Source organism: Siphateles boraxobius, unplaced genomic scaffold (genome assembly GCF_051911475.1).
Source record: "Siphateles boraxobius isolate OS27281-9 unplaced genomic scaffold, OSU_SipBor_1 5, whole genome shotgun sequence".
In the NCBI taxonomy this organism is placed as follows: Eukaryota; Metazoa; Chordata; class Actinopteri; order Cypriniformes; family Leuciscidae; genus Siphateles; species Siphateles boraxobius.
The window spans coordinates 34,894,216-34,919,571 of record NW_027509141.1 but is presented as its reverse complement, the minus strand read 5'-3'; the positions used below and the strand labels follow the sequence as shown (position 1 = coordinate 34,919,571).

The window sequence follows — 25,356 nt, the reverse complement described above, 5'->3', positions numbered from 1 at the left end:
GCGTTGGATTTGCCGCGAGAGAAACTGAGCGCGTCTTGTGTGAGAGTGGCGATGTTGAGCTGTCAATCAAACCGAAAGCAAACAGCCTATATAAACACTCACACACACACACATCTTCACACTAGCAATCTGAGCCTCTTCCTCTGGACATTTATTTTCACTGAATACAGCAAAAAGCTTTTTTATTTAAAATGGGCGTCTTCTTCTCTAACATTTTCTCACGTCTCTTTGAGAAAAAAGAGATGAGGTTGCTTATGGGTGAGTACATTTTTTATTTATCGAAAATGTAAAACACTGATCTTTACTCTTTGATTCTTAGTTTTTAAAACAAATATGTCTCTAGTGCACTGCAAACAGATGCATATTAACTGATACGTGAATTTATTAAAACTTCAGAAAATATGAATCTTTTGCAGTTTCATTGTGGAATAAATACATATACATAATACATATTTCTGTTCCAAGTTGGTCTGGATGCAGCAGGGAAAACAACAGTCCTCTACAAACTCAAACTTGGTGAAGTTGTCACAACCATTCCAACTCTAGGTAAGAAATTTCAGGTCAAACAAATGTTTGTTTATTATATTTCATAACTGAATCACTGAAACTGATAATGACTGACTCTGATTCTCTCTAGGTTTTAATGTTGAGACAGTTGAATATAAAAACATCTCCTTCACTGTTTGGGATGTCGGTGGTCAGGACGTTATCAGACGCCTCTGGAGACATTACTATCAGAACACTAAGGTAATTATGTTCAATATCTATTATTTTATCACTCAAATCTAACTAACTGCTTTTTATGAAATGCCCTGAACATTCAGTGTGTGTGTTTGTATGATTCAGGGTCTGATCTTTGTGGTGGACAGCAGTGATCCTGAGAGGATTGAAACAGCAGCAGAGGAACTAAAAATGATGGTAAGTCATCTATGATCTGCGTATATCATCAGATATATTACACTAGTTCAGTATAATCAATAATAATTGTGTACGTGCATCAAATCCATTTGCACCTTTTCAGCTGGCGGAGGATGAGATGAGAGACGCTGTTCTGTTAGTTCTGGCTAACAAGCAGGATTTACCCAAAGCCATGACAGTCTCTGAGCTGACAGACAGACTGGGTTTACACACACTGAGAGGAAGACAGGTGAGTGAGTGATACACACACTCAATGCAGATGAGCGGAATAGAGCTGATGATGTGTGAGGTCACATGTGTTTCTCTCTCTCTCTCAGTGGTTCGTTCAGGCCACATGTGCGGTTCAAGGATCAGGTTTATATGAAGGACTGGATTGGCTCTCGGATCAACTGTCCAAACGATAAAACGCTACAGAAGAAAATACACTAAATCATAACTTAATGTATATGTCTCCAGATTTGTTTTATTTTGGGATATTCATGGAATATAGTTAAACATTCTTATATATAATTCTAATTCACTGTATATTTAACTTACCACTGGTGTAAATACATTTTTAAATCATTTTTGTACATGTCTGCCTTCAATATGTGCCTTTCAAATATCTTCAATATATTCTTTATTTACAAAATATTGTAATTATGAATTATATTTAAAATAGAATAGCAAAAGACCAATCTACAATAGTTTTACAAACAATCATTTCAGAAATAATGATCAAATAAGGGCAAAATAGCTTTGTGTGATTTCTATAGTAACATATACTAGAGTTACACAGATACTAGAATCAAAAGGAACAGAAATAGATTTATGCTTAACACAGATTCATAATTGACATTTATTTACACCTGGAAAAAATATATACTTGTTCTTCATGAGGGAAACAGAACAATGACATTTTTTTTCTAGGGAAAAGCTACCGCTGGTAACAGGAAAAAAAATAAAATAAAAAAATTAGTGGTTAGGGGTTTGATAGAAAAATATTGTTTATGCTGAAACGTTGGACTGTGGTTTGATGTACATGGTTTACAAAACCCGCAAATTTCCATTTATATCATTCTATAATAATCACCACAGCAACAAATAAAACATCCTGTACAATAACTACCAATATAAATGAGTAGATCAAAAATAGAGATGTTAGAAAATATCCATCAGTATAACAAACAGGCATTGTGTCAAAAGCAGTTCGTTATCAGCGTATTAGAATATACCTCTTTAAAATTCAAGCATGTTAAAATAGGTTTGTTCTTCAAATATAAAACATGAATGGTTGCCCAACAACCAGTTTTCACATACAGGCCCAGATTCGTTCAACAACACGTCCCATGAGTCCGCATCCTACATCATAAACCAGATAAACCGTGTCGGATAGAGAGAGGAGGAGTGTGACGGTCTTTGTCTCTCTAGCTCAAGGCACACAACAGAAAAGATGCATCTCTGGTGTTTCACTTCATGGAATATGAGCATGTGTTTTTATAAGTCGTGGTTATGCACATTTCTGAGAAGAAAAACCTTCTGTTGCTCGACACATTCCACCGATAAAGTGCAAATAACAGAAGCTCTATCTAAAGGTCAAACAATCATATTTCATGATATTAAAGCATTGATGTAAACTCTCAAACTACACACTTGGTCCTGAAAGAGATCGATCAAATCAAACTAAACAGAAAATCAAAGGCACAAAGAAACTGCATTATTCACCTTTATCGGTCAAGCAAGTGTAAAGAAAAGCTGTATTTGAAGACTATATTGTGTTTAAGTATTCATTTTGTGAATGAGGTTGCATACATGATTTTGAAGTATAAGGAAGAGCACAATATCTCAGTGCAACAGCACTGGAACAGTTGTTTCTGTTTAACCAGCGATGGTCATTCAGTTAAATGAAGGAGAGGAAAGGAAAAGACAATGGCTTTTTTCCCTTCTGTCGTTAGTCAGTTTATGAATTAAAAATAAAAATAAATACATACATGTAAAACTGCACTGGTCTTTGTTGGGTTTTGCCTTCATTATGAGAAATACATATTGCATTTGTGCTGTAGGGTTAAATCCGGACACCGGTGATAATGTGCTAAGATGAAATATACTCTTCAACATTTATAGGTTAGTAGTGTTTATCTCTGTTAAAGGAGAAATAAATGTGCCTGTTATTGCAATATCAAATTCAAAACACAGTTTACTGGCTGAATATCATGAAAACATATCCAGGGAACATTTCACCCCAAAATATAATGGAAAAAAAATATATATATATAAAAGCCTATTTTTAGACCCATTTAGATTTTTAGTATATGACATTTTCTTGATAATTAAGGTCATTTCTGCATAAATTCTGTAATGCAGCATGTTTTTCTCAATATTCATGGTGATTCTCATTTTTGAATAATAATGTAGTGCATAATAATAGAAAAAATACTTTAATAATATTTAACAATTTAAATAATGTCATTGTGTTTTTCACAGTAATGAAAATTAGATTTGGAGCATTATAGTAATGAAAACTAGGTTTAAAATGCATTTAATTATGAAAATAATCCATGCAAAATATTGTTTCTTAATTCCTCCTCAGATTGGGGTGAAATATGACCTGATTATCACAACAATAATGCCACAGTGCAATTATATATATATGTATTAATGGTATTTTAACGGTCTTAAAATAGGCTTTATTTTCTTTATTTAGAATATAACTTCTTATTCCCTCTTCCTGATTTTGGGGTGAATCATGACCTAATGTTTTTGGACAGGTTTCATGAGAAGAGGAAGTGATGTTCTTACTCCAGATGTTCTGGTGTCACAGCACAACCATTTCAATATTTCCATTATGGAGGTGAATATAAACCCGGCCCACTCCGATCCAGTAGTTTTTCCTGATTCCATGTATAAGTGTCTTCATGTTTAAAATCAAGGGAATGTTAATCTCACACAGTGAGACTTCCAACATTCAGACTCAGAATGTGTCCGTATCATGATTTCTGCCATCATTCGTCCCACGGGCGCTCAGTCACGTGCTCTGCGGTCAGTAGTCTGTGCTGTTTTTTGGCAATGCCAGCATTGTCCGTTCAAGGGCACTCGGATCTGCAGCAGCAAGTGCACTTGGAGGATCCAGCAGAAATCCGGCAGGTGTGTGTCTGTTAACCCTGTATGAGCCCGAGTCTGGTCTGTCAGCGTTGGCTGATGGTCAAGGGCTCGGTGGTTTGTGTAAGATGCCCTGCAGGTCCTCTGGAAGAGAGAGTATGATGGTCTCGATGTGGGACTGTAGTTTGGGCAGAGTTCCTGGTTTGACAGGAAGCTGATCTTTCTCGGCCTGAGTCTGAGACACACAGGAGATGAAATTAAAAAAATAATGTACAATCAATGTAGAAAATATAACAAAAGACTTTTCGAAGTTGGGGAAAACTATGAATTTGTGTAAGAAAAATATTCATATTTAACGGGTTCTATTTTCCGCCAAACGAACATACGGATTCCTCGAAAGTCTAAAGCTCAACTTATGCGAGTAATGCGACGTAATGCTGATATTTACGCTACGCACACACACACACACACTACACTACACTACACTACACTACACTACACTACACTACACTACACTACACTACACTACACTAATTCTCTGATGTCATGAGATGCGTAAGTTGCGCTTTGCCCGCAAGTAGACTGCATATGTTCGTTTGGCCGGAAGCTAGAATTTTATTTTGTAACGTGTAAAATATGAATATTTTTCTTACACAAACTCATTGCTTTGCTTAAGAAAGCCGATATTAACACCCGGAGCCGTGTGGAGTTCGTTTATGATGTATAGATGCACTTTTTTGAGCTTCAATCTGATGGTTGCAATCCACTGCTATTATAAAGCTCAAAGGCGTCAGGGTGTTTATTAATATAACTCAGATTGTATTCGTCTGACAGAAGAATGTCATATACACTTAGGATGGCTTGAGAGTGAGTAAATCATGGGCTAATTTTCATTTTAAAGTGAACTACTCCTTTAAGCTACACAAAGAAAATCCCACTCTAGAACTGTTGTCGTATTACGCCGGTTTCACACTGCACATGTTAGCAGACCGTAAGCAGCGCGTATTTTTTCCGGCACCCATGTTAACAGATTTGAGCATTCACACCGTACGCAGAGGCTGAATTAAAATTACAATGGCCAAAATACAGAGCAGTTTACCCCAAAAAGCTATTTATTGTGCTATCTAATATATCTATTGTGTTTTAAACAGTCAATCAAATGACCTTCAGCAATTTTAAAAGAAAACAAATGTTGATGAACCAAAAGTTATATAAACAAAATTATTCATAAAATAAGCTTCTTGACAAGTCTTTTCTCTTAAAGGGGAACTATGCATTGTTTTTTAGCTAAACTGAAAAGCTTCGGAATTATTGGAATGGCTATATTACTTTTTTCGGGATGAATTGTGCCAGTTTCGCCCAAGTGCAGAATCCGTGAGTGCAGAGACACTCTGGCGCTGCGTGAGTGGTATTTAGGACAGTAACGTTAAATACAAGTACTCTACAGCGACTCTAGGGGGCGCTGTTTGACAAAACCGGAATTCCTGCATAGTGTGCCTTTAAATGTATTTGAAAAGGAAATGCGTTCCACACAGAATGACAGAAGTACTGACCAGTTTCTCCTTGAGTTTGAGCACCAGGTCGACCGTCTCCACCTCGGTGTGTTTCTGTATCCGCAGCTGTAGGTCTTCCTCACACAGAGCCTCCAGGTGAAGAGCTTCCAGCTTCTGCATCATCTCCTTCCTGCGGTTTCTGAACCAGCCATCGAAGTTCGGAGACCTGAGGAACTGCCTGCGCGAGAACAGACAAAGAATAAAGATGCATTTAAAGGGAAACCGTCTATATTTCATATTGAAGAAAAGATCTGTTTGGGAAGACCAATGTATTTTGAACATCCTAACTTTTTCATGATAACTGGTTAGGCATTTTAAAATCACATTCTGATTGAAACTGATTTGCTAACAAATATTTCAGAGCAATTTGTGAGTGATACTGATAAGAAGCATCTCAACGGAAGAAACAGCTCACAAATCAGGATTCATTATGGCTTCAGAGCAAGTTTTACAATACGCAAAATTCTGAAGAAATATATTAGACCAGAGAATTATGTATTCATAAATTATATATATATATTTTCTTTTTCCTCTGAGAGCAGCTGTACCTGTAGAGGCCGATCCAGTCTCCTTTGAGTCGTGACGTGAGCTGAGGTCCGGCCTTCTCCAGGGTTTTCATAAACTCCTCCTGGTTGAACGGCCGCAGCTGTGGAGGACTCTGGGAAATGAGGGAAGGAACATAATTATAGAGTAATATAATAGACATAATAAAGTCGATAAATTAATTCTAAAAGAAAGAGAGAAAAAAAACCAACTTACTTTCCAGGGTGAGATGCTCTTCTGTAGAGGCATTAGACTGGCCACATAACGCTCCTGCAAATCAAACATATAATATTAATTGTAAAATTATATTCTAAATTAACGGTCTGGAATTTAAAGAATTCATCACACACGCATTTACCATGTTTTTAAGGTAGTCAGGACCAGTGTTATTTTAGCATTATTTATATACTATATTATACTATTTCTTAAAATATTTTAAATTATCTTTTATTTATGTATTTATGTAAGTTACTTTATTTAGTTTAGTTTCAGTTAGTTTACAGCACATTTATATTTTACTTTATTTCAAATGACAAAAGCAACTTCAATAGTTTCAGTTAACAATAATAACTCTGTCCAGGTGCGTGTAAATACTGTCGTGTCATTGATTTCTTATGCAAAGAAATGTTCCTACCAGTGGTATGATGAAACTCTGTGTAAGTTCCAGGAAATATCGACGCAGAATTGCATTCTGGGCCGCTGAAGGACGCTTCTGTTGAACTCCCTGAAGTTAACCACACACACACAAAAAAAAACTGAAAATTAAAAAAATTTATAAAAATGAAAATTAAAAAAAAAGATTGTTTTAGCAGTGATATTATACACCAGAGAGACACTCACCTTCTGGAGCTGCTTGATAATGTCGTCGTCTTTGTTCAGGAAAGGTTTATATGCAGTGTAGACACCTGAGACGAAGAATCCTTCAGTTACTTTACTCTAACAAACACTGAGTTTTACTTATTCTTTTGCTTTTGGAAATGTACAATTCTGTAATTCAAACATTAACAGAAAGAAAAAAAAATAATAAGAATGAAATCTACATGAATACAGAACACAATAAAATTAACTCATGATAGTTTCTCATTCAAGTCTCACCAGGTTTTGAGTCCAAAGTCTTCAGATTTTTTAGTTTCTTCACTTTCATCTGTTTGGCCATCTCTCCTTCAAAAAGAAATGTAAGATATTTATAATAAATAACAGCCAACAACCTCTGTCAAATAGTAAAAATATATTAACATTTTAATTCGTATCAATGTTTTAATGCTCATTTAAACTTCTGAAAGTCATAATATTGCTGAAAATTGTCAATGCTTCATTAGCTTTAATTGTACATGCGTTTAATCATTATTGAAAGGTCAGAACCTGCTTGGTTCATGTCTCCGATGCGGATGATGTGCGGCCAGTGCTGGAGAGTTTTGGCGAAAAATGGGTTTGTAACTCCCAGAATGACCGAAGGCCTACAGCACAACACAACACACAAACACAAGATACGGTTAGAAGAGACCCAGTAAGGGTGTCACATGTCAGAGCACAAACACTTCCTGTCTGAGCTCCAGAAATACCCGCATCCCTCGATCTGAACAAACAACCTCGTATTGATTATACGCTCATCCTGACACTGATTGAATTACATGCTGTGTTTGTAGGTCAAAAGAACAAAAACTCGAAATATTACAAACCTGTCTATACACTCTCTCTCTCACACACACACACACACACACACACTAACTATACATTTTAAAATACATACTATACTAGTGTATTTATCGTTGTATTATATACTGTATTTATAGTTGTATAATATACTAAATAAAATAATACTATAAATTATATCACAATAACAAAATTAAACGAATATTACAATAATTAATGCAGCATACTGAATATATTAAAAACTAAATTTTAATTATAAAAATATTTAATGAAAACAATTAAATTGTACAAATAATAATATATTAACAACAAAATAAACATTAACATAAGGAAAACATAATAAAATATAATATAATAAATTACATTTACAATAATATAGTATAATACAATTAATATTACAATATTTAATACAGTATAGCAAATATGAATACATTAAATTACATTATAATTATAATAAATAAATGTATTGAAAACACACACGCAATTGAATTGCTTTCACTAAATGTTATGATATTTTCTTTTTGTATTATATTTTGTAAGTGTACAGTGAAGTGTATATACACTGCCGTTCAAAAGTTTGGGATCGGTAATTTGCAATTGTAAAATGTAATTTATGTGATGCAAAGCTGAATTTCCAGCATCATTACTCCAGTCTTCAGTGTCACATGATCTTTCATGAATCATTCTATGATGATTTGCAGCTCAAGTATATATATATATGCACACACACAAAATATAATACAAACAAAACATTATGTTTTAGATTTAATATCTATAAAAGACTGAGCATCACTCATCCAACAGATTATTTACTTACGGAGCTTGTGTTCGAGTGGTGTATTCCTTAAACTCACTGTCATGAATGGTGAAGTACGGCCGGAAGTCACTGCAGTAACGCAAAGGAGAGATACAACTGCACACACACACACACACACACACACACACACACACACACACACACACACACACACACACACACACACACACACACACACAGAGAGATTGCTTTGCTTTAAATTCACATCATTAACCACCAGCATTAAAAAAAGTAATCTAGAAGTCAGCATTCGCTCTTGAACTGCATTCTGCTCATATTCAACACTGTCTTAGTGTGTGAGTAACGGTGTCTCTGTACATCACACACACATTGCATGAATTATACAGCCGCCCTCTTTCAAGGTCGACCACAGTGTGGTCATCATTAAACTCAGCAACACAGAGCCATTAAAGTTGTTTAAAGCTCCAGTAGGTAGCTTTTGTAAACGAATATTTGTTAAAAATGTCATTATGTCCTGAAAGTAGAATATGAGACACATAATCTGTGAAAAAATCAAGCTCCTCTGGCTCCTCCCTGTGGTCCTATTGCCATTTGCAGAAATACACCGCTCCCGGTCAGAAACAACCAATCAGAGCCAGGAGGAATGTCTTAGCAGTGTCAATCACGCTCGTGTACGCGCTGATCACCCCTCTCTTGCACAGCGCGAGCGCGTACCGTCGTTCGTGACTCTCCTGTTCGAACTCGTTCATCCAAATGAATGAATCTTTTTTCGAGTCATTTCGTTTGTTGAATGAACGAAATGACTCGAAATTTTTTTTGTTCATTTTGATGAACGAGTTCGAACAGGATCACGAACGCGCATCACAGAACAGAGCAAGGCAAGCATTTGTGCTTATAAAACTTTTTTTTTTAAGCTTATAAAAGCTTAAAAAAAGTTTTTTATTTCTTTTTGAAATGACCGATCGTTTCGCTAGATAAGACCCTTATTCATCGTCTGGTATAGTTTAAAGCCCTTTGAAGCTGCGCTGAAACTGTCATTTGGTCCTCGAAACGTTTGTGTCCTATTGAAGTCCTTTATATGGAGAAAAAGCCTGGAATGTTTTCATCAAAAACCTTAATTTCTTTTCGACTGAAGAAAGAAAGACATGGAGATCTTGGATGACATGGGGGTGAGTAAATTATCAGCAAAAGTTTTTTTAAAAGTTAACTAATACTTTAACGTTATCTTACTAGCTATTTATAATTTATAGAAAGAGTGCAACGTTATAAAGTTACATGTATTGCAAAATACATAATGATTTGAGGACCAAGTTTGTGGTCAAAGTATGGGAAGGCCATAGTCAATGTAAAGCATATTGTTGATGTTTCGTCCCTATTAGTGAATGTTCCATAACTGTTTATAATCCGCCGTCATCGGTGGTCCTGCTTACTAGCCTGCGCGTTCACGGCAGGCTCCGCTGTGGGGGAGGAGCTGTGGAGGGAGGAGCTGTGGAGGGAGGAGCTGTGGAGGGAGGAGCTGTGGAGGGAGGAGCTGTGGAGGGAGGAACTGTGGAGGGAGGAGCTGTGGGGGAGGAACTGTGGAGGGAGGAGCTGTGGAGGGAGGAACTTCGAGGGAGGAGCTGTGGGGGGAGGAACTGTGGAGGGAGGAACTGTGGAGGGAGGAGCTGTGGAGGGAGGAGCTGTGGAGGGAGGAGCTGTGGGGGAGGAGCTGTGGGGGAGGAGCTGTGGAGGGAGGAGCTGTGGAGGGAGGAGCTGTGGGGGAGGAGCTGTGGAGGGAGGAGCTGTGGAGGGAGGAGCTGTGGAGGGAGGAGCTGTGGGGGGAGGAACTGTGGAGGGAGGAACTGTGGGGGAGGAACTGTGGAGGGAGGAGCTGTGGGGGAGGAGCTGTGGAGGGAGGAGCTGTGGGGGAGGAGCTGTGGAGGGAGGAGCTGGGGAGGGAGGAGCTGGGGAGGGAGGAACTGTGGAGGGAGGAGCTGTGGAGGGAGGAGCTGTGGAGGGAGGAGCTGTGGAGGGAGGAGCTGTGGAGGGAGGAACTGTGGAGGGAGGAGCTGTGGAGGGAGGAACTGTGGAGGGAGGAGCTGTGGGGGAGGAACTGTGGAGGGAGGAACTTCGAGGGAGGAGCTGTGGGGGGAGGAACTGTGGAGGGAGGAGCTGTGGAGGGAGGAGCTGTGGGGGAGGAGCTGTGGGGGAGGAGCTGTGGAGGGAGGAGCTGTGGAGGGAGGAGCTGTGGGGGAGGAGCTGTGGAGGGAGGAGCTGTGGGGGGAGGAGCTGTGGGGGGAGGAACTGTGGAGGGAGGAACTGTGGGGGAGGAACTGTGGAGGGAGGAGCTGTGGAGGGAGGAGCTGTGGAGGGAGGAGCTGTGGAGGGAGGAGCTGTGGAGGGAGGAGCTGTGGGGGAGGAGCTGTGGAGGGAGGAGCTGTGGAGGGAGGAGCTGTGGGGGGAGGAACTGTGGGGGGAGGAGCTGTGGAGGGAGGAGCTGTGGAGGGAGGAGCTGTGGAGGGAGGAGCTGTGGGGGGAGGAGCTGTGGAGGGAGGAACTGTGGAGGGAGGAGCTGTGGAGGGAGGAGCTGTGGAGGGAGGAGCTGTGGAGGGAGGAGCTGTGGAGGGAGGAGCTGTGGGGGGAGGAGCTGTGGGGGAGGAGCTGTGGAGGGAGGAGCTGTGGGGGGAGGAACTGTGGGGGGAGGAGCTGTGGAGGGAGGAGCTGTGGAGGGAGGAGCTGTGGAGGGAGGAGCTGTGGGGGGAGGAGCTGTGGAGGGAGGAACTGTGGGGGAGGAGCTGTGGAGGGAGGAGCTGTGGAGGGAGGAGCTGTGGAGGGAGGAGCTGTGGGGGGAGGAGCTGTGGAGGGAGGAACTGTGGGGGAGGAGCTGTGGGGGGAGGAGCTGTGGAGGGAGGAGCTGTGGAGGGAGGAGCTGTGGGGGGAGGAACTGTGGGGGGAGGAGCTGTGGAGGGAGGAGCTGTGGAGGGAGGAGCTGTGGGGGGAGGAGCTGTGGAGGGAGGAACTGTGGGGGAGGAGCTGTGGAGGGAGGAGCTGTGGAGGGAGGAGCTGTGGAGGGAGGAACTATGGAGGGAGGAACTGTGGGGGAGGAGCTGTGGAGGGAGGAGCTGTGGGGGAGGAGCTGTGGAGGGAGGAGCTGTGGAGGAGGAGCTGTGGAGGGAGGAGCTGTGGAGGGAGGAGCTGTGGAGGGAGGAGCTGTGGAGGGAGGAGCTGTGGAGGAGGAGCTGTGGAGGGAGGAGCTGTGGAGGGAGGAGCTGTGGAGGGAGGAGCTGTGGGGGGGAGAAGTTGGAGGAGGAGCTGTGGAGGGAGGAGCTGTGGGGGAGGAGCTGTGGAGGGAGGAGCTGTGGGGGAGGAGCTGTGGAGGGAGGAGCTGTGGAGGGAGGAGCTGTGGAGGAGGAGCTGTGGAGGGAGGAGCTGTGGGGGAGGAGCTGTGGAGGGAGGAGCTGTGGGGGAGGAGCTGTGGAGGGAGGAGCTGTGGAGGAGGAGCTGTGGAGGGAGGAGCTGTGGAGGGAGGAGCTGTGGGGGAGGAGCTGTGGAGGGAGGAGCTGTGGGGGAGGAGCTGTGGAGGGAGGAGCTGTGGGGGAGGAGCTGTGGAGGGAGGAGCTGTGGGGGAGGAGCTGTGGAGGGAGGAGCTGTGGAGGGAGGAGCTGTGGAGGGAGGAGCTGTGGGGGAGGAGCTGTGGAGGGAGGGCTGTAGCGCAGCAGAGAGCAAGGGGGTTGGACCTGTAAGTTTTGCTTGTTCAAATTTTCAGCCTAAGTCAACATTTTCTCAAAACTCCCTACTGCAGCTTTAAGTACTGCAATACATCCCATGCAAAACCCCATGCAATTTTCTGAAGGAAAACAAATCTGCAGAATTCTTCAGAATAGATTTAAATATAATAAAATTGTGTTTTAATGAGTACTACATGTTAATTAGTTGCTGACAGCATCATCAAATTAGTTCTGAGAACATTTCATGTGCGATCAGAAAGAAACATGGAACCGATTTAAAATAAACAGGTTTCATCCTGCATTTATAATGTAGAGTGAAGTCATCAAAAAGTATAGCTAAACATTTATTGTCATATCAAATGCTTGACGACTGCAGGCATCTTAAGGAATCATAAAATTGAGTTTCAGCTCTAAAATCTGATTGGATGGATTGTAAAACAGCACATTAGTTGAGTGATTTTTAGTGTTTTTTGGGTTTTTTAGTGAGATGGCGAACGGTAACATGGTTTATGTAACATTAGCAACACATTATTAGCTGTTTGATAGCGTAGTCGAGCCAAAGGCTAATCATATCAATTACTGTTATGTGTCTGACTTTGTATAAAACGCAGATTTGTAGATGAGCCTGTATAATTCACTCTTCCCCTTCTGAATCAGTTTCTGGTTCAAATATATATGGCTGAAATAAACTAACATTAACACTTGCCATTGTGTCGTGTTTACTACAGTGGAGCGAGTGGATCAGGTAATCCGAGCTGCTGTGATTGGGTGGAGGCGGAGACTAATTTGCATATTCATGAGTCCGAGTATACTAAATGAAGCAAGGGTGTCGGGTTACATTCAAGCTATTTTAAGGCATGAAGAAATTATTTTCAAAGGAAATGTGTCAACTTAAATGTCATTTTGAATATCAAAGATGAGTTTTAAGGGATAAAGTTATTGACTGCAGAGGTCTTAACTGTTGTAAAATCTCACGTGGCTTATCACTTTATTCACCGTACCTGACCAATGCCAACACAGTGTCTGATGATTCTGCCGGTGACGGCGCCATGACCACTAACGCTTCACCCAGCAACACAAGCTCCCACAACATCTGGATATGAAAAAACACTGGATAGAAACACCTGCAACATGAGAAACAGTGAAAACAGCAAACAGTTACAGAACAGATCAACATGAAACTAATGGATGCTGAAATGAAGGTTTTGTTTACTTAACACCATATAATGTGCGATTTGGAGTTATAATGATTTTTGCAGATTAATTGTATAAACATACTATGACCAGACCAACACAATGCCATTCAAAATTGTAGGGTAAGAACGATTTTTAATTTCGGGATGAAATTAATTATTTTATTCACCAAGGATGCATTAAATTGATCAAAAGTGATAGTAAATGCATTTATAACGTTACAAAAGACTTCTATTTGAAATAAATGCTGTTCTTTCTATTTACCAAATAATCCTGAAAAAATGTATCACGGTTTGTGCAAAAATATGAGGCAGCACAACCGTTTTAAACATTGATAACAAGAATAAGAAATGTATCTTAAATGTTTCAGCAAATCATCAAATTTGAATGATTTCTGAAGGATCATGTGACTGGCGTAATGATGATGTTGAAAGGTCAGCTTTGATCACAGGAATAAATGACATTTTACTATATATTCAAATAGAAAACAGTTGTTTAAATTGTTAATATTTCACTGTTTTAGAGAAAATCTTACAACCCCAAACTTTTGAATGTCCGTGCACTTTTCTCAGCCACCAACAGGAGGCCCCAGAGGACAAGCAATAAACAAATCCAGCCCAATTATGAAATATAGTACACTATGTACCATTCACAGTAAATGTGCTTTACCTGAAGAGATCTACTTCATGGACGGTCGGCAAGACAATGGACACCAGACTGTCGCTCTGCGAATAAAAGATTAGACTCCATTACGTAAGAGCAAACTGACATATGACACATCAGCACCATCGCCTACAGGCTTGGCAGAGGCAATGCTTTTCATACCGGTGTGGACTGGACGAGCTGAGAAGTTCCAGGCTTGTCATAACATGTGGGGATGCGTAGCTGAGGAGAGCAGATGGCAGCCTTCGTTAATAAAGTGCACTGGAGTTTCAAACACTTGGCTAGTGTCTCACAAGGATTACCTTCATGACCACACCCATGATGGGGAGCGTAAGAATCTTCCCTGGGCACGGCGTGGGCCACCGGTCGATGTCATTGCAAGCTTTGACGTAAAAACAAAAACATTTATTTATTAACAAATAGAGGTCAACAATAAAGTAAGATTAGGCAACATGATATACAAACTAGAGTTTTGTATTGTCTGGAAAATGTTGCTATGCAGTTAATGTGTTTTGACTTGCATGATATTCTGGTGGGAAGATATGGCTGGGATGGAAAGTGTTGCATTGTGGTTGTTAGGGTTTTCTAGGTGGTGCATTACAGCCATTACAAGTGAAAAGCACCAGCTCCTTTTTAATGCAAGTCTACTTTATTTTTTTGCTTGCTTTCTTTCCACCAAACAAATGTCTAATGAAGGTGCAGGAAGCAAGTTTCATAATACATTTTGAAATGTTCCTAGCAATGGTACTAATAATGATTCTTGTTTTTGCAAAGAGCACTAATGATGCGGAGTTTGATTTGTTTTCAGAATAAGTGTTGGCATGTTGTCCATGTTTTCAGGACTCACCGGCCTCTAAACACGGCTCCTGTTTCTCAAAGTATTCCGGGGCAATGAGCTTCAGCAAAGAGTGGAAAAAGGTCACGTACGGCAGCTTGCTGATGAGGACCAGAGACTGGAGACACACATGCATACATGATGAGAGAAAGGTCATGAAGTTCACAAATCCTCTCAGGATACAGGGCAGAACACAACAGACAAGATCTTAAAGGAAGTTCAGCTGAAAAAAAAAAAAAAAAAAAAAAAAAACACACACTCTCACGCTGCTTCCGAACCTTAGGACTTTTTCTTTCATGGCACAGAAACAAAAGTGCATTAATTTAAAAACACATTAATGTGTGATTTCAGTCATTTCTGGAGCTTGATTTCATTGGGTGGAAAAGGAGCCGTACATCATAAATGATAATTCAGACTTCTATGGCTCATATAGTATGATACGCCGAGATTATTGAGCTCAGACTCGAGGACGGAAAAAAAACATCTATTCTATTCTAAGAGACTGAGCAAAAATATGCAATTCTGTGCAAATTCTGATATTTATATGGTCAAAAGGTAAGATGAAATTCTAATAGCTTGTAATGTAAATCAATTAGATCTTTTCAACACTAATGCAGATGCTTACATTAAATGCATATAAATATCAGTCGTCATTATAGATCTGCCAAAATATATTTAAATGCTTGGTTTTATGATCAAAGCTCTGTTGTTAAAACATATAAACCAATGCAATACAATGATGATTGAGAGATGAAATCAAAAACATGATGGATCATATTTGATTGAAAAATTATAATCATGTAAACCCAAGTTGCTTCGGTCCAGTAAGAGTTCATCTTGAAATATTTATAAAAATCAGTTCAAAGCAAAAAGTCACGAGAACCACAAGCTGAAAGTGTACAATTACACTAAAGTACTTTTACTTGCTTAAAAAGTCTAAACTATCAATCAGACGACAGAAGGCATGTAGTAGATTGTGTGCAACAGATTTTCAGCAACATTTTGATCATTCAGAGGCTTTATAATTTTGTGTATCAGATATGATGCAGTAGGGTTTATAGAGTTAAGGACCAAATGTAGATGCATCAGAAATCAGTTGGAAGTGGAAAAACAACAACAGTAGAGTAGCTAACATCGTTCCGTTAGCAAAGAAAACAAACTGGGTTGTGTCGGCTCATGTCAAAAACCACAACGTTTTATAGAAGCTCAAGTGAATCACCTCAAGAATTGCATAAGAAGCCGCAGGGCAGAAGAGGTCCCAGAAAGCACCCGTGTCTTCAAAAATAACGAGAATTAAAGGCTCTTGAAAAATTCCAGAACTACCAGCTAATCTCCGCCTCTATTTTTAGGGTGTGAACATTGTTCGGGCCACTGGTGAGAGATCACAATCACACTGCAGAAAATCAGACGCAGGATGCTCGTGTGGTGTTGGAACTTGTTCAGTGCTGCGCTTAAGCGTAGCTGGCAGCAAAGGTACAGATACTAAACATGGGAAGCAAACTTGGGACAAAGCGAAGCAAAAAAACATTTGAGGCTTCTCAGACTAACGACACTATTTAATTGTGCTCAAATCACTGCAACACACCACTCGAACAACAGACCCTTTTCACAGACTGTGATGACACGTGCAATTATTAATATCATAAATCTAGCAAAGCTTCTTTTTATATGTACATTTATAACACTATACTATGTGTTATCTTACCTTGGCATCAAATAAAAAAAAATGTTTTTTAACACTGACGATGGCTGAAGGATTGACGGTAAATTTGACATTTCTCTCTTCTGACCAACGTAATTAATCTCTGTATTTTTTCTTTGTGAACTTCGTGGGAACACCATCATGGATTTTTTATTTTTTTTTGCTATTTGAGAAATGGAAACAAAAATTTAGCTGTAGTCTCTTGGTCATGCGCAACAGTCGGGATACAGAAGTAAAAACTCTGGATTCATTTTCTTCCTAGGGAAATTGATTTTTAACAATACACGCATATATAATGCATTAACAAGCATTAAATGTGCCTGTCAAAGCATTTTCCATTCATTTCTCTAAGGGAGAAATGTATAGAAAAAATAATGATCCACACGCCTTGTGCTTCTGAGAACCCTGGAAATGTGAAAAGGGCCCATCTGAGTAGAGGACAGGAACATAATGTGTATAAATTATGATATAATGTACACCAAAGTGCCAGGAATTAGCTCTAGGGTGGATGAAACACAAAATGCTTCATTGGAGTTGTTTAATGTACTGCCAGAAGCAAACTGCATGTTAAAACAACACCCAAACGTCTCTTTAAATCCATCACCTCCCTGATCATGAGGTATCAGGTTCATGGTGAGGGTCAAGTCATCTTGGTCGTACCTTCTGAAAGTAACCCCTCTTGAGCGACTTGTCTCGCACCTGTCTGAAGTACACGTACCCGTAGTAATAACCCTGATCTCTCTGTGGGACAGAAGAAAAACATGCACATTTCCTCTTAGTAGTAATGACATGCAGGGTTTGAAATTAAATTTTTTTTTTTACTCACTGGCCAATTTGGCTATACAATTTTTAAGTTACTGGCCATTCAGAACTTCTACTAGCCAAAAAAAGAAGAAGAAATAAACCAGATTAACTAGGTCATCGCTTATATATATATAAAATTTGAATTTCATACATTCATTTCTTCTTCAAATAAAATACTTTCATCCAGCCATCTCCTCCCCTCCTCATTCATCACCAAACCTTTTGGTTGGACAGATCAATACAGTACAAAGAACATAAAAAAAAACGTGAGATGCTGGAAAATAACAATGTCTTTTCTGTTAACCAAATTCTTTTTAATCTCCGCTATTGCTTTAATGCAAATTAACAAGCGTGCTGTTATTTGTTGCGTAGTGACGGGCATATTCAAGTAAGGCAGATATGAGCCGATTCTCGATCCATTTAATATATCATGATGACTCAAGAGTTGAGTATTTGCGCTAAATCTGCGCAGTTTTGGCTTACACAAACTTACACAAATTTATTAGTAAACATAATAAATAACATGCCACATTGGCTACTGATTTTACAGCGTTACCCGCCACAGCTGATTTTTACGTGCATTTGGCAGGTGTGTTCATTTCAAACCCCAATGACATGTAACAAATTATTTTATCATGTAACAAGTATTTTAGTGACATTTTGTTTAAATTAGGGCAATCTTAATGAACAAGGAATTAATGTCACTGACCTTGAGACAGACCGGCGCGTCTCGCTCGAAGTGGTCGAGGAAACATCCGAGTGAAGACTTCCTGCCAGTGGCCTGCCGGAAACGGAAGCAGAACTGTGTGTCCCCCAGACAACCTGTGACCAGAGACACAAACACTCACCTTTATCTGCAGAACTACACAGCGCAAATGTGCACAGGCTGAATCAAGGACGTTTTATAAAAACCATGCTTGTTTTTTTTCCCAAAACATATCTGACTTATTAACTTCAGCCACAACATGATTTAGCCTGCCAAAACATTGTGTTCTGCATCATCTCTCAGAAATAAAGGCCAAGGATGCAAAACTGTCCTGCTTTTGTATTTTTAAAATCGCTAATAGGCTTCAGTTTACATCATAGTACGGCAAAACTGCACTTGGCATGTTGTATAATAGACAAAAGCTATGAAGACACTTCAAATTGTTGTGAGTGAATGTGAATTTTACTTTTCTATTTACATCAATATTTCCACAATTCAAAAAGAAACTTTAAATTTGAAATGTGCATGTTGTGTAACAAGGGAATGACATTTTCAGGTCTTCCAAATATTCTCAAATAATTAAACACAAGATGCAACATCCATAAGTTAAGGAGCCATCTTTACATTATTCTAGAAGAACCAACAGAATCATCACTTCAGGCTGTTCTGACTTCCCGGGCCCGATTGCTGTGGTTTAGATTAGGACAGGCATGTTTGTGTGTTTGTCTCTATTTTTGGCTTCTCATACAGTGATGTGTGTGGGCCACACGGAACAAGGAAGGTGGTTTGAGCGAGTGTGAAACCGGATTACTGGATCTATCTGCAGGCCGTGACTGATGGATTACCTCATCCTCCCCTTTAACCCTTTCCTCAACACCACGGGAGTCTATAAAAAGCAGCGTTTACACAATATTTAGGGTTAATCCTACTGAATGCAGTTCAGCACACAACAACGTCCAACTCCACGCTTGTTACATGCCAGATCTAGAAAACTCGTTTAAATAATCAAGCACAAGATGATCAGGACAATCATTAATAATTATGCTTTAATCCATAACTAGGGCTGCATTTATTATGAGAATTAAAGTGGCATGGAAAGAAGTAAAGGCAAAAAAAAGAAATGGGTTGACAAATATATTTTTTACAGATAAACACGGGCACAAAATGGCCTGTTCAAAAATAGTCATCGACATTTACATTTCAATATTTATTCAATACATTGCAATTGATCATTTTTATAACTAGACCACAATTCAAGTATTAAGATTCCCAGTACAAGCTCCAGTATAATTCACTTACACAGTAAAAAGATGTAAAATGTTTTACAAGAAAATACTTTTTCAGTGTTTCTTCTTCTTCAAAATTTCACATTTAATTCACTGTTGTTCGCCGTTCCTTTGCAATTATTTGCCAAATTTACTAGAAATTTCAGTGAAAATTGTTTCTACACCAGTGTAGAAACAAAACATGCACTTCATTCATAGAGTCTCATCCATCATTTTAAGAAATTGACAGATTTACTGAACACGAGTGAAATGAATGCAGTTGGCTGCGGAGAGAGTGAACAAACGCGTAATGTCACAACAGATGCACTTCACATCTGATAGGGTGGCAGGAGCTCTGTTGCCACAGCAACCAATGCTTTTCTCGTGCCTCACCCACAGCATGCGAGAAAACATGCTAACGCACACCAGAAATATCCATATGCACAGCCTGACCCACAAACACTGGCATCTGACTCTTGGCCCTCCACGGGGAAAACGGCTCCAGGAAACTGATGTCTGAGACGAGAGGCATTTTCACAATGGAATCAGTGAATAATGGGTAGGGGTGTAACGATACACGTATTCGTATTGAACCGTTCGGTACGAGGCTTTCGGTTCGGTTTTCGGTACGCATTTTTGAACCGAACGGTTCGTTGGACCATTTTTCCTGCCGACCAAAATTTCGTTATTTCAAATGTAGGCGCGTCGCGCGTGGCAAGCGCGCTCATGATGTGAGAGACGCTGGCGTGACCACAACATTGCTCAACATCAAATGGCAAATGTAATGTAAGCGGAACGAAACTGAGCTACTCGTTTATTGTGTGGTTGACGGACCGTTTATCAGTATGGACCAATGCAGCGCGAGCCGATCTTATTCAAGCAGCACTGTTACTACACAGCGCTGAGACATCCAGTAAAGAAAGCATTTGACTTTGCCACTGAAGTAATAACATCGCTGCGAGATCTAGTGAGAAACATTCGCATTTCTCCGTTATTAACGGATCAAACAGCGCTGACGTGGAAACCAGGAAGAAACATTGTGCCATGAATGAACTATCCAGTGTCCACAGATCAGCAATATTCACCATGGATTTACTTTAGTAACACTACTAACTGTAACCATGGAAGTTTGGCAGGAATAGTAGGTTATAATGCTTTCAAGTAACATCACGTCGGTTTTATTTTGACATTATGAATACAATTGCTGCCCTCAAATGTTAATCTGAACTAAAATAAACCTACTACAATATTACATTTAATTTTGTCCAAGGAGCTGTTTTGTTTTAAATGCTCCTAAGAAAAGTCAAGTATAGCTCCAACATTGCTCAAAGTTAAAAAATATCATACTTTATGATGTTAGTTTTAATAAAAATATAATAAAAAAAATTAAATCAAGGAAATTTCTCTGGCATTTCTTTCTTTTTGCTGTATCGGAAACGTACCGAACCGAACCGTGACACAAGTGTATCGTATCGAACCGAACCGTGAATTTTGTGAACCGTTACACCCCTAATAATGGGCTATGAGAACTGGATACGAGACTCACAAGTCAAATCAGGTTTGATTAGGTTACATCTGTCAATGAACAGACCGTTTACAGTGTAGCATGTCTCATTCACATGTATTAAAGCAATAAGTCACAATAAAATCACTGCATTCCAATGATTTTACCACGGTTAAAGGATGTCATTAGGTAGTTTGGGGTCGGTAAGATTTTTGGCTTATATTCATTTAAAAAATACAATAAAAACAGTAATATGAAATATTACAGTTCATAATAAAGGTTTTCTATTGTAATGTATTGTAAAATGTAATTTATTCCTGTAAACAAAGCCATTACTCCACTCTTCAGTGTCACATGATCCTTCAGAAATCAGTATAATATGATGATTTGCTGCTTAAGATTATCAATGCTCCTTTTTTATCAAACTGTGAAACATTTTTCTAGGATGAAAAGAAAGTTCAAAAGAACATCATTTATTTCAAATAGAATCTTTTTCAAATTTATTTCAGTAAAAATGTTACGCATTTCTGAATAAAATAATTTATTTCTTCAAAAATAAATTTTACTGACAGATTTTTTAATGCCAGTGTACTTGATCAGATCAATTTTGATTTCATGTTGACTTCTACAATGGTGAAATCATTGTATATGCAAGTAATATGATAAATTACACCAATATTAATATTTAAATATTTAAGCCTTTCAGAGCCTTGCTGCAAATATACTACAATCTTTAAATGTTGTTCATCCAGTCAGATTTTTTTCAGAGCTGGAACTATCGATATGATAAAATTGCCTTTTACTAGCTTGTAAAATATGATACACGTTTGTGCTTTCAACAAGACATGCTACATCCTGTAAGATAGTGTATAGTACGAGAGCTGAAGTGAGTAGCATGATGGGATAGGGTATCTGCTCATACATCGCGTTCTCCAGTTTCAGAAAGACGAGAACAGGATCAATGTCACACTAGGAGACTCACTAGAGAGTGAACTCCACAAAAACACACACACCCACAGTAAGATGGTCTGCGTATTTATTTGACTGTCCTGTAATTTTCAAATCCTGTTCCTCCTCGTTTGTGCCTCATCGCTATTAATAACCCGAGTTTATTACAAACTAAATGAACACGAGCTGAATCTGTGTGAAGAAGATCAGAGATGCCATTTTTATCACAGCTGATACTGTGGAAAACAACACCGACCGGCCGCTCGATTTACAATATTGACCAATGATGCTGAGGACTTTTGCCAGAGATAAGGAAAGTTGCCAACGTAAAAAGCAAAACATTAAGACATATTTTTATTTACAAAAACAATTGCTGTGGCCAATGAGTTTTAAAGGATAAATTCATCTAGAAATTACATTTTGTCTTCATTTATTCACTCACGTAAATTTGTGAGGAACAGAGCGAAACTTAAGTCCTTATTCGTTGATTATCTACTACCACAGCTCTCAAATCACATATACATTTTCAAATATACAGTGTGAAGATGCATCATGCCACGTTTGACATTAATGATAATGTTGCATGTCTCAAAACTGATTATGCATGGAAAAAAGCGTTCAACATTCTGCTAGACTTCTTTTGATTTCCATAGAAGAATGTTTGGAATGATATGAGGATTAAAAAAATAAATAATAATTCAAATCGCAAGATGTCAAAATGACAATTCTTCTTCCACATTCCACAAGCACAACGATTAAATGAGTTTAGAATAAAATAAAACCTTAGGGGGACTTTTAAAAGAACAACATAACTGCAAGTTGTTAGTATGAGATGTGAGGAGCATCAGGAGAATCTCAACTCAAAGTCAATAGGGTGATTCATTAATATTGAGCTTACTCAGTAACAATGGTTAACGGAGCAAAAAATGTAAGGGCTACTGTTACAGAGTATCTGTTACAAATGCCGTATTGACCTACCAAGTGACGGCCCATTAATATTTCTAATACAGAACAGTCAGATAGCATTTCACAACCCACGCTGCGAGTTATTTTCTGAATATGAATGCGTTTGCTGGAGAGATTGTCTAGGTCTCATCCCACACACATTAGTGTAAGACACACGGGTCATAGTACTCACTCAGATGAATTACAATCCTCTAGATCAATCCTTAAAGTCCCCGTGAACCGGAAGTTGCAAACGACTTTTCTCCAGTGTTGTGACGTATTTCCGAGAGAAACGGAATACTAAATGAGGCAAAATAGTGTGCGTGGCTTTTTTTCCAACTAGCACCTGATTGGATCTAGAAAAGTAGGTGTTTCATTCAAACACACAGGCAGCCTGTGTACTGTCACTTGGAGGGGCGTCCTTACGGATGTTAAGCAGACACCCAAACCGTCAAACCTACGTCATCAGGGAAGGTCCTCCAATGCAGAGGGGAGGGGAAATTTCAGATTTTGATTAAAGATTACGAAGCCAAAAAATTTTTTTGTGTGGATTGACTTGCATGGATGAATTGTTCACCACAAAACGATCAATTTAGGCAAACAAAGTAAGTATGGTCAATTTTGAATTCATGGGGACTTTAACGTAGGAAAACACATGACACACATCCTACAACTGCACTGCTTAATCACAACACAGACACTTTGAGCACAAGACAGACTCAAATACAGTATGGAAAGTGATTGACGTTTATGCCAGTTTTAAAAATACATTAATAATAATCACTGAGAGAAGAATCATTTAAACTGCATTATAAAATATACAGATACTGGGGAAAAAAACCTCATATCAGAAAGCACACAGTTCTGACATGATAGGTGAATAAACTTTCTTTACGTTAGCTTTCAGCTTTAACTGTGTGATCTACTGAACTTTTCACTGTCAAAACATTAAGGCCTGGTTTCACAGACAGGGCTTAGATTAAGCCAGGATTAGGCACTAGTTTAGGATATTAAATTAGCTTTTATAAATGTGCCTTAGAAAAAAAACAGTACTGGTGTGCGTCCTCCTGAGACAAAAAAATGACACTGACATATTTTTAGATATGACAGTGCAAGTTGCTTTCAGTTAAAACAACTCAAACATGCATTGTAGTCTAGGACTAGGCTTAAGCATTCTGTGAAACCAGGGGTAAAAGTTTAGGATGTTCAATATACGCATGTTCAAATCTACAGGTGACAACATCTGTGCATCAACTGTTCATTATTTACAGCAGACACGTGAAGAAAAGCCGTAGACGTAGTGAAGAAATGCAATTTTACCTGAATTGGAGTCCGGGAATGACAGATAGCATATACTTGTTTTCTAAAATCAGAGAAACAAAAGAACACTCAATATTGACTATCAGAATGAATGGTTTAATCCAGCTGGATGATATAAAACAAAGCTTTTGTACCTCTTTTTCGGTGAGTTTGGAGTGGTGTGGGTAGATCACCTGCAGTAGAAAGAATAACAAGGAAAATGTGAGAACGTTGTATTTTTAAAACTGCAATTCACTAACATATGCATAAGTGGCACATAGTAGTAGTTGTTAGTCACGGCCATTGAAGCCTTTCGAGCCGATAGATTGAGGGAGACTGAGCGCTAAAATCACCTTTTACAGTTGGCTTTACTTTGGTTGTATAAGATGTTTTTGTTGTTGTTGTTGTGAAACCAAGCTTTAGGTATGGACAATAATTATCTTATATAGTTTGGAGTTCAGTACCGTTAGTTGTTGTTTTTTATTCTAAGTATCTAAGTGCCTAAGTTCAGACAACTGATGATTAGATCAACACACTGAATAGTAGTCAGGAGAGATAACAGTCCTGATAAACCCTTAGCTGTCAGACAAACTACACACATAATGTGCACAGACATCAGATTATTACATCTGGAAATGGCACAAATAAACGAGAATATGTTTAATACACAAATGTGTCAAAGCTACTGAAACCTTTCAGACCCAAATTATACCAATGAACTGCTTACACTGGTTCAGCATCCATATATGTGTACTTTTTGATGACTCAACTATTTTTGTTAGCAATAGCATGAGATGCTAGAAGGTTTTTGCATTGACTTCCACACAGTTAGCCGGCTAGCAGGCCAACTCACAGCTGACAGCAGAACAGACAGCACTAATATGACAGTTTTGTGTACCTCCACCGCTTGCCCGAGCTCCAGATCGAAGCCGACCACACAGATGCAGTGAAGCCAGGAGGAGAAGCGATCCCACGCCAGCAGTAACGGCTCCGGCTCCTCTAATGCTGGAGGCCCATCGACGGGCATTTCCTCGGCTGGAGAAACTCTCAGCGTGTCTTCTGGCTCCTCGAGCTGATCTTCCAGTTCCCCAGACCCCTGAAAGGCCATGGTGATACCCTCAGGTCAGTCCAGGTGGGTTCGGACTCGGTTTACTGATGAAAACTACAGGAACTTGAGCTGTAAATACAAACACGTCCAGGATGAAAGGGGCGGAGCTTGCATGGAGAGCGTGCTGGCGTCATGAGTGAGCTCAAGATCTGT

The 25,356-nt window shown here is 39.4% G+C and overlaps 2 protein-coding genes across 2 annotated transcripts; one reads left to right on the top strand and one right to left on the bottom strand.

Annotated features, from left to right (window-relative positions):
* Positions 1-66: 66 nt before the first annotated feature.
* Positions 67-2,010, top strand: LOC143711965 (ADP-ribosylation factor 4-like). Its single transcript, XM_077204194.1, has 6 exons — positions 67-258; positions 466-546; positions 638-747; positions 847-918; positions 1,022-1,147; positions 1,236-2,010. Exons 1-6 carry the CDS (start codon positions 192-194, stop codon positions 1,320-1,322), a joined length of 543 nt encoding a protein of 180 aa, XP_077060309.1. The 5' UTR covers positions 67-191; the 3' UTR covers positions 1,323-2,010.
* On the bottom strand, positions 1,726-25,356 carry dennd6a (DENN/MADD domain containing 6A). Its single transcript, XM_077204192.1, has 19 exons — positions 24,994-25,356; positions 24,251-24,289; positions 24,117-24,159; positions 18,138-18,250; positions 17,285-17,365; positions 14,935-15,040; positions 14,390-14,469; positions 14,250-14,309; positions 14,094-14,149; positions 13,232-13,354; positions 8,563-8,658; positions 7,455-7,549; positions 7,188-7,253; positions 6,933-6,997; positions 6,727-6,816; positions 6,309-6,362; positions 6,098-6,207; positions 5,550-5,727; positions 1,726-4,231 (listed from the first exon to the last, which is right to left on the bottom strand). The coding sequence occupies exons 1-19, from the start codon at positions 25,201-25,203 to the stop codon at positions 4,100-4,102; spliced, it is 1,797 nt and encodes a 598-aa protein (XP_077060307.1). The 5' UTR covers positions 25,204-25,356; the 3' UTR covers positions 1,726-4,099.